A 9,320-nucleotide genomic window follows, 5' to 3' on the forward strand; every position below is an offset into this window, starting at 1 on the left:
ATTGTCAAAGTTAAATCTTAAAAGGCGTGGACGCTCTACATTATGAAATGGAGGGACTATTTATTTTTGAGACACTAGAGACATTGTTATATAGACCTTAGAGCATCTATAGTTTGACGCCTCAAACCTACATCATACGCCCGGGCGAGCCGCCCGGTCACTGTCCAGTCATGTTTTTTCGACCCAGACGGGCTCCTTAAACGGGCCTCAAATGCCCGGGCTAACCGGCACCCCCCATATCCAGCCCAAATATGGGGTTGGGTATGGGGGCGCCTGGACACACCCGCCACGTCGAACCCAACAGCTCGACCCCACCCCAAATTACACCAAATCCACCAAACCCTTCGTCCTCCTCCCGCCGCCTCCAACCTTTCCCGCGCCCGAACCCTCGCCGTCCTCCACCCTTTCTCCCAATCCTCACCTCCGGTCCCGATCCACCGCTGGAGATGTCGTTCAGCCCGACCCACACCGCCACGATGGAGACGCGGTCCGCCTCGTCCGTCGGTGGTGTCAATTCATCGGTTGCGACTTGCAAGGCGGAGAACGTCGCCCGCAAGTTGCGGTGACGCCGACAGCGAGAGAGGGAGGCGACGAGGGCGTCACAAGGAGGTTAGGACGTGGCGGAGCAGCTGTCTCCTCCGCCGCGCCCGGATCCCCGCACCCCTTCCCTTCGAGCGCCAACGCATATTACATCGTCCGACCCCCTTGGGATAGAGGATGATTCGACCGCCAGCTGGGCCATTCCGGATAGCTTTCCGCCCACGCAGATGCCAGTGGTCGACATGTGTGACTCACCGCAGCTCGTTCGGACGTGGATGAGCACGGGCACTGGCACTGCCCGGGCTGCCCTCGACATGTTCAACGGAATGTCAGTGCGTTTTATTTGCTCCTGTCCGATCAGTTTTTAGCATAGACCACTAGTTCATTGCGCACATGATGAATGCTTGCAAACCATAATCATGTAGGAGGCGTTCCTGTCGAACACGATCAATGACAATGAAGATCTGAGCGAAATGGAGTATGAATTGGAGGCCACCATCACATTTGAGGTTGGGACAACATCCAATCCCAATCCAAGCAAAAGGAAGAAGAAGACCAACACGCCGAAGGCAAGAGGTCCGACATTCTCAAGATTTGAGGACATCTTGTTGGCCACAACGATGGATCCAATATGCGGCACCGAGCAAAAGGGGTATGTGGAGTCGCATCTTGTGACCACCCGCAATGTGGCATCCCTCCGACGTCGTTGGGGGATCATTCAAGGGGAAGTGAACAAGTACGTCGCCTACTACTCACAAGTGACCAAATGCCCTCAAAGTAGGATGGGAGTCGCAACTCACGTAAGCTTAATTGCTTCATCTTGTCGTCCATTGCATATGCTTCTTCTGTTTGCATTCTCGTGCTCATACATGTGTTGTTTGCTAGACGGCGGTGGCAGCCACTTTGTATCATGAGATGGAGAAGAAGCCATTTTCTTTTAGCCATTGTTGGGTCATATTGAACGGCAAGCCGAAGTGGAACCAACTTGTGGCCGACCTCAAGTCCGGCAAGAAGACGAATGATGGCTCAATCTCAAACCAATCAATTGGGTTGGACGATGAAGAGGACGATGTTGTCATGATGAATGGAAAAGCCACCGTGCCAAAGGACAATTGCCGAGTCATGGGAAACAAATGGGTGAAGGCACGTGCCGCCCGTGATGCTGCGGCTACCAAAATGTCATCCACATGGACGGGCATTTTTCGGTGACGGAGAACAAGGAGGAGAGGTACAAGCTCATGTTGGATGCGCAAAAGGAAATAATGGAGTGGGGCCGAAAGAGGGCAGAGAAGAAGATGGAAATTGAGAGGGAGAAGATCGAGCTCGAGAAGCAACAAGCAGCGATCAAATGGGAGCTCGAGAAGTCCAAGACATTTGGTGACATAGAGATTGAGATGGAGAGGTTGCAACTCGCACGGGGCACGGAAGATGCGAGGATCATGTTGGCGGACAAGACCCTCTTGGATGAGCATGTGAAGAAGCAACTTGTGGACAAGAAGAAGGAGATCAACGAACGTAGGAAGTATGAGGCGGCGAGGGCGGTTGCGGCATGGATGCAGGCGGAGCAGGCAGCCCGGATGCAGGCGGAGGAGGCTGCCCAGATGCAGGCAGAGCAGGACGAGCAGGAGCAGGCGCCCAACCAATGATCCTAGGTCATCCGTCATGCTCGGACATTGATTTCATTTTGCTATGTCCGGTTTGTTGAACTATGATTTGCTTTTTTTTTTCTTTCACACTTTGGCGTTCGAACAGTTTGTATCGTATGATTGACGTGCATGGATTGCTTGGATTTGAGAATCGGAATTTGCGTATATGGATGTCCGGCCCAATATTTAAGGGGTGCCCAGTCAGTGTCCACGAACGTGCCCGGATCCGCCCATGGACGTTTGAGGGCCGAATTTGCTAAGTCCAACTGTAGATGCTTTTATATCTATTTTTCACCAGGCCGGCAAGCGAGGTGGTAAGAAAGTTGTTGTCATTTTTAGTATACATTGCCCATTAAAAGGAGCTACGACCTGCTCACCCAGACCCATAGAAAGGTTAATGTGCTAACTAAAGGCCCAAAAAAAACTTATAATGTAGTCCTTTTTCTTATACATGAGCCATATTCCCTGCTAATCACGTTCATTTTTTGTTACGTATTCATTTTTCTAGTAATGTATTCATTTTTCTAGTAATGTATTCATTTTTCTCACAAAAAAGAGTTAAGCTCGTCCATAAACAAAGCAAAGCATAAATTGCATGCATGACCAGCCATAAAGGCTTGAATCCATGCATGCATATATATACTTGCATACGTTTCTTGCAAATATATATAGTTTTATATTTTTGTTATAAAAGAGTTTGAGTCATCAACTTGTAAAAAAAATCATTGTCATTTTTTAAATTCACGGCAGCGGAATCATACCTAAGTAATTTTGATATATCTCGAAACCGTCCCATACTTTAATTTCATACCATATGTACCAAACTATTAATATCATATAAGTATATCAGAAAGCATCAGATAGCGCATGATTTATTTCTACTTGTCATGTACTCCAAATTAATCATGTATTCTTATATACTCCCTCCGTTTCAAAATAGATGACCCAACTTTGTATTAAACTTAGTATAAAGTTGGGTCATCTATTTTGAAACGGAGGGAGTATATATGTCCATGAAGCTCATGCAATAAACATACATTCAACCAATCTTCCCTCTATTCCTCTTACAATAAGACTAGCTTGAAAAATGATTTTATATTGTGATATGATATGGAGGGAGTAGTTAGCTCGTATAATTCGAAAAAAAGGTAGTTAGCTCGTATAGCAAATGTTGGAAGTCACTTGCATGGACGGCGTGGACCTAACGATACGATACCACCTGCAAGCAAGAGAAGGCCAAAGGAAAAAAGAAAATGAGAGGACAAGTGGAGGAGTTTCCGTGACAGACAGGGGAAAGCGGCGGAGCAGCTCAGCCCCTCTGACCACCACCATCCTTCCTGCACAATTTCTTCCTCCTCGCACCGCTACTTTACCGCAGCCCGGAAAGAAAGCTAACCAAATCCCACACCTTCGCTTTCCCCTTTCCCCTCTCCTTTTCCCCTCTCCCCCTCGGTTCCCAATTGTCTCGCCCTCTCTCTTCGCCTCTGCTTCACCATCTACCAGTCCGTGTGCTTGACCAGAGGGAGGGAGGGAGGGCTCTTGAGGTTGTCTAGATCCCTTGTTTCTCCAACCGGGGCTGCTTAGCTTTCAAGCTGGCCGCCGACTCCAAGATTGCGGACCGGCGGGCGTTTCTTCCTTTCCAGTAAGTCAGCCGAGCAGGCTAGAGTTAATCGGGGCTATTCTTTACGAGTATTATTATTTTGCCTCAGTTTGTGTTAGCTGAATCTTGATGTTTGGATCATCCCTTTTGTCTGCCAGATACTGATATAGGAGCGGGCAATCTCATGTGCGAGGATGTGAGAGTTTCTTTTCTTGTTTCGGTGGAGTTGCTACAGTCCGAGTGTTGCGGATGATCTGGAATCTTGACTGAGGCCCCCGATTTGGGATTTCCTTTCAGCCGGTGCTGCAATCTGCATTCTTCAAGGTTGTTGGCGGCAGATGGGTTGCAGGCACTCCAAAGTGGAGGACGAGGAGGCGGTGAGGAGATGCAGGGACAGGAGGAACCTCATGAAGCAGCTCGTGCGCCGCCGTGTCGACCTTGCAGCCGCACACATCACCTACCTGCATGCACTCCGCAACACAGGAGCCACTCTCCGCCAATTCGCCGAGGTGGAGACTGCATCGTCACACCAGTCCCTTCCAGTCGTTGCCTCACCACCTCCTCCCCCTCCGCCGCCGCCGCCACCACCACCGCCTCCGGCATACTCTGTGACTTCTTCCATGCCACCATACTCGGTGACATCCTCAATGCCGCCATCACCACTCCCCCCACCACTCATACCGTTTAGTCCGATAAGGATAAGAAAGAGGGAGAAGAGAGATGGTGATCTCGACGGGGATGATTCCACGGATGAAGACGACGACACTGACAGCTGCTCGACGCCTCTGCCCCCGCCGCCGCCGCCCGGTATGGAGTGGGAGTACACGGACCCAATCACTATGCGTCCCTTGGATTTTCTTCCATCTTCGTTGGCTGATCGGGACGATAAAGAAATGGCCTCACAGGTCAGCATGGATGACGATTGGGTGGAAACGAACATAGAATTTGATGGACAGGATCAAAGTGTCTCTGGCAATGCTGATGGCATACTTAGGCGTGTGGAATTGCACCCAGCAAAGAGTAGGGTTATGGGTGATGAAAACTCATCGATGATGAGCAGCTGGGTAACAAAGGACTCGAACACTTCGGTGATGGCCTGGGCGACTGACAAGTCACTGGTAGAAATAGCCAAGGAGATTGATGAGTACTTCTTGAAAGCAGCCGCAAGTGGGACTGATGTTGTTATACTTTTGGATTCTGCTACCGGCCGGCTAGATCCCTCAGAGGTGCAAGTAAAGAAAGGTAATAAATTTAGCTTTTCTCATCCATATATCATCCTTGATATTTTGTTTAGATGTCATTTGGTAAGTTAAACTCTAGCCTATTCGGAAAAAAAAACCTTATACTCTAGCCTCTTATGATGCATATGTACTATGAAGTATGCCAACCTTCTTGTCTATGTATTGTTGGTTCTCCAAGTGTCATGTACGTATCAAGTATACACCAACACATTGCAAAGCAATAGGTAATGGCACCAGGAGTACTAATATTTCGGGATCAACGACATTCCATGTTCCATACGTCTCCCTATTACCTCTTAACAAACCATCACTTCCTGAGGAATACCGTTTGTTGTTCTATGTGCAGGAAAAAATTCGAAGTCTGCCAAGGTTTTCTCTACACTTTCCTGGAGCTGGTCATTCAAGTCTGTACATGCTAACAGAGAATCCTCAACTGATGCTTGTGGATACGGTTATCATGGCAAAACACTAGATAAGCTTTATGACGAGGAGCAAAAACTCTATCAGTTAGTTAAGGTGCACTATGAGAGTCTTAAGTATTATTTTGATTTGGTCTATGTTCACCGAAATGCATTGCACAATACGCTCAAGGATTGAGATAACAGCTTATAGCTTGTATCTTAGATTTTGATGAATCGTTTATTGTTTAGGAATTTTTTGTTACCTCTATCAATAGGGGAAATTGATGCATCATGAATAAATGTTGACTTGTTACCTTATGCTGCCAGAAGTCGACACATTGTTGACTATCCTATATTGCAGGATGAAGAATTTGCAAGGCTTGAATACAGAAAGTACAGTTCATTGCTAAAGAAGCTAGAATCAGGGGAGCATGATAGGTTGCAGGCAGAGAAAGTTCGGGAAAATATCGAAGAACTGCAAACTCGGATAATGTCCTTAGAGGAAGCTGTAAGCTTGACATGTTTGACCATATCAAAGATCAGGGATGAGGAGTTATATCCTCAGGTTATTGAATTAGCTGCAGGGTGAGCTCTGAAAATCCGTGAACTAGCATATCCAATATAGTTCAAAAGCTTATATTTTACTAGTATCACGCTATTTATGTGGGTGTGATCTCTGTATTTGATTCCTGATATATAGCAATGCTTTTCAGGAAGCTCTGTTTATCACATTTCCTTGTTACTTGTTAAGATATACTAGCTTATAATAATTTCATCATAAGCGGGACACAAGTATAGCTCTTACGGCACTTATGTTGAGCCATAGTGGAGCTCTATTTTCATTCAGGATATGGCCGGCACTTATGTTGAGCCATACTAATTAGTATTTACCTCTGGCATCTTGTGCCATACTGTTGTTGTGGTGCGTGCTGCTTGTATTTTTCCCACCAATGACAGATGCAATCGCAACTCAGTTGCCATAGCTACAATACTGTCCTGTTAATTCTGCAGTTCTCCCTTGTGACTGCTATTTCCATGTCGGATTTCTCTTCTGACACACTTTTTTCTTGCTTCTGTTTATGTGGGTGCGGTCTCTGTTTTCGATTCCTGATACTCCCTCCGTTCCTAAATATAAGTCTTTGGAGAGATTCCACTATGAACCACATACGGAGGGAGGAACGGAGGGAGTATATAGCAATGTTTATTTTCATGTCGGTTCTCTTCTGACACTTATTTTCCTTGCTTGTGACTCAGACTTGTGCATATGTGGAGAAACATGTACGAGTGCCATGAGGTTCAGAACCATATTGCCCAGCAAGCCAGTCTCCTTGGCAACCAACCTGGCAGTGAGCCGACAACTGACTCCCATTGCTATGCAACATCTCAGTTGGAAGGCGAAGTCTCTGCATGGCACAATTCCTTCTGCAATCTGATCACCTTGCAGCGTGAGTACGTAACCATCCTTAACGAATGGATTGGACTCACTGATTGCCTGCCTGATAATGAAGGCTTCATGAGAAGTTCATCTGGAATCCGTAGCCTCTGTGGGGAACTTGAGCACGCTCTTAAGAAGTTACCTGAGAAGGTAGAGTAAAACCAACATGGTATATTCTTTCAGAGTTTTGTTTGTTACTGCAAAATCAAGCTTGCGGGTGGTTTTGGTTGAACATTCATCATACATATTTGGACGACGAACCTTCCATTCTTAATTAATGTTAACCATTTGGTCTTTCTTTAATTAATGTTCCCTTCTTTTTTATGTATGTATAAACAGGTAGCAGCAGAAGCAATAAAAGCTTTTCTGTCAGTCATACACTCTATCGTGTTACAGCAGGCTGAGGAGCGTCAGCTGAAGAAGAAATCAGACAACATCGAGAGCAAGTTCCACACCCAGCTGGAGAAACACAGCGAAAACGCAATGCAGAGCTCAAGCCAGGGTTCGCACGCCAGGAGCTACTCAGTATCGAAGGACGACCCGAAGCTGGACGTGTTCAGAAAGAAGGTCGAGGAGGAGAAGGCCAGGTACATCAACTCCTTGAGGACCAGTCGAGCCATGACGCTGAACCATCTTCAGACGAGCCTCCCAAACGTGTTCCATGCCCTGACGGGGTTCTCAGGAGTCTGCGTGCAGGCGTTTGAAGGCATCAGCCGATGCAGCGAGGCTGCTGCTGCTGCTGCTGCTAGCCACTCGGGAGCGGCTTCGCCCGCCGTCTCTTCCTGTGATGATCACCCGCTGTAAGTAGAGGCAGAACATAAGCTGGTTCCACGTGAATACCCTTCTCCAAAAACCACCCTTGTCAAAGAAAGTTTAGCCATGATTTACATTTCAAAAGTCAGTACAGGTGTCTGGATAGATCAGTCTCAGACTGAGAAGAGGTTAGTGATAGGATCACAACTACTAGTACTAGTATTTTTTCTGCTGCATTGAAAGGATTCCTGTATGATTGAAAGCTTGAATAGTAGTCTCACGTCTTCACACTGTTATACTTCCAGTGCCACAAGGTCAGGTCGGGAGGATGATTTTCTGTTCTTCCGAAAACCCCGGCCTCTGCATCATTGTGATTCACACAACCATCTTTATTGAAGTTGATGCCAAAAACATCAACAAACTCACTACAAAATATAGACAATTACAGCAGAACCATTATAAGACATACGATTTTCTGTTATATAAATGAGATTATGTTGGTGTTAATTTGAGTACGAGAAGCAGTGATCTGGTGCTTTGTTGGAGTACAAGTGTGGTTGTTTCATACTCAGATTCAATCCCTCCGATTCGAAATGGTCTGCGTTGTCACACATTTAACTCTTGCATCACCATCTAGATAGATTCGTCACATGGTAGCCACATGAAATGAGAATTTGGTACTCCCTTCATTTTTATTTACTCTGCATATTAAAGTTGACTGAAGTTACACTTTGTAAAGTTTGATCAAATTTATAGAAATGGATATAAATATTTAGCATAACAAATCTATATGATGTGAAAGTACATTCAACGACGAATCTAATGGTATTGATTTGTTATTGTATATGTTAATATTTTTGTCTATAAATTTTTTCAAAGCTTGTAAAACTTGACTTTGACCAAAACTAATATGCGGAGTAAATAAAAAAGGGAGTACATGTACTTTATTAATACACTGTCGTCTCTTGTGTACTGTGTAAACTCAAAACCGACATTTCAGATAGTCATTTTTTGTTCCAGATATGATGCTACAACAGAAAAGCTCATGAATACAAACAAGGTGGAGGTACATGCACCGGCGATGCTACAACTTATATGTCCAATGCTCGTGATGAATTCTCATATTTTTATTTAGTGGCATGGAAAGCTTTCAAATACAGACCGATGGGTCCCACCTGTCATGTAATAAATTTGGATTAAAAAACTGTAAATTGCTGGGCCAAGGATCCAACCAGCAACGTGCTGCTACCACGCAAACATGGATAGCCATCCCACCCAGTGACTATTGGTGTCTAATATGAACAATTTTACATTATACTATTTTCTTTTCTTTTTGTGGGGTAAAGGGAGCTTTTATTGCATGATAGTAATGCTACAATCAAAAGGCTACAAATCCTCGATACAAAGTGGAGCTGAGTTCACCCACACAGCCGTGATGAACTTGGTGCGACTATAATTGGCCAACTGATCTGCAACTCTATTTTGACTACCGTGTATCTTCTGAGGTAAAAACTCTCTATTACACATTAAATCTCTAATTTCTACCACTAAATGTCCATACGCCGAGCGAGCCAACGTATTGCTTGGTAGAACTGAAAATGCCTCCGAAGAGTCTGACTGGATCACCACCGGGAGTTGTCTATGTTGGATGGCCAAAGCCATCCCTTGCATAAGTGCATGCAACTCCACCTTCAATGCATCATT

The 9,320-nt window shown here is 45.5% G+C and overlaps 1 protein-coding gene across 2 annotated transcripts; it reads left to right on the plus strand.

Moving 5' to 3' along the window:
• Positions 1-3,473: 3,473 nt before the first annotated feature.
• On the plus strand, positions 3,474-8,936 carry LOC125544049 (protein ALTERED PHOSPHATE STARVATION RESPONSE 1). 2 transcript variants are annotated; one of them, XR_007299249.2, is made up of 7 exons: positions 3,474-3,828; positions 3,945-5,028; positions 5,374-5,543; positions 5,790-6,013; positions 6,683-7,013; positions 7,203-7,804; positions 8,637-8,936. XR_007299249.2 is itself a non-coding variant. In XM_048707587.2 (7 exons), exons 2-7 carry the CDS (start codon positions 4,125-4,127, stop codon positions 8,749-8,751), a joined length of 2,205 nt encoding a protein of 734 aa, XP_048563544.2. In that variant the 5' UTR covers positions 3,474-3,828; positions 3,945-4,124; the 3' UTR covers positions 8,752-8,936. The 2 variants fall into 2 exon arrangements, 1 of the variants encoding a protein (XP_048563544.2); XM_048707587.2 differs by having other exon boundaries at positions 7,203-7,663.
• The last annotated feature ends 384 nt before the right edge of the window (positions 8,937-9,320 follow it).

Source organism: Triticum urartu, chromosome 3A (assembly GCF_056163025.1).
Source record: "Triticum urartu cultivar PI428250 chromosome 3A, HENAU_Tu73, whole genome shotgun sequence".
NCBI classification, from domain to species: Eukaryota; Viridiplantae; Streptophyta; class Magnoliopsida; order Poales; family Poaceae; genus Triticum; species Triticum urartu.

Excerpts from the sequence above, each read along its gene's own strand:
- LOC125544049 (XM_048707587.2), top strand. The coding sequence starts at position 4,125 with ATGGGTTGCAGGCACTCCAAAGTGGAGGACGAGGAGGCGGTGAGGAGA. Across the intron at positions 5,029-5,373 it reads AGAGGTGCAAGTAAAGAAAG|GAAAAAATTCGAAGTCTGCC; the intron begins GTAATAAATTTA and ends TTCTATGTGCAG. Across the intron at positions 6,014-6,682 it reads GTTATTGAATTAGCTGCAGG|ACTTGTGCATATGTGGAGAA; the intron begins GTGAGCTCTGAA and ends CTTGTGACTCAG.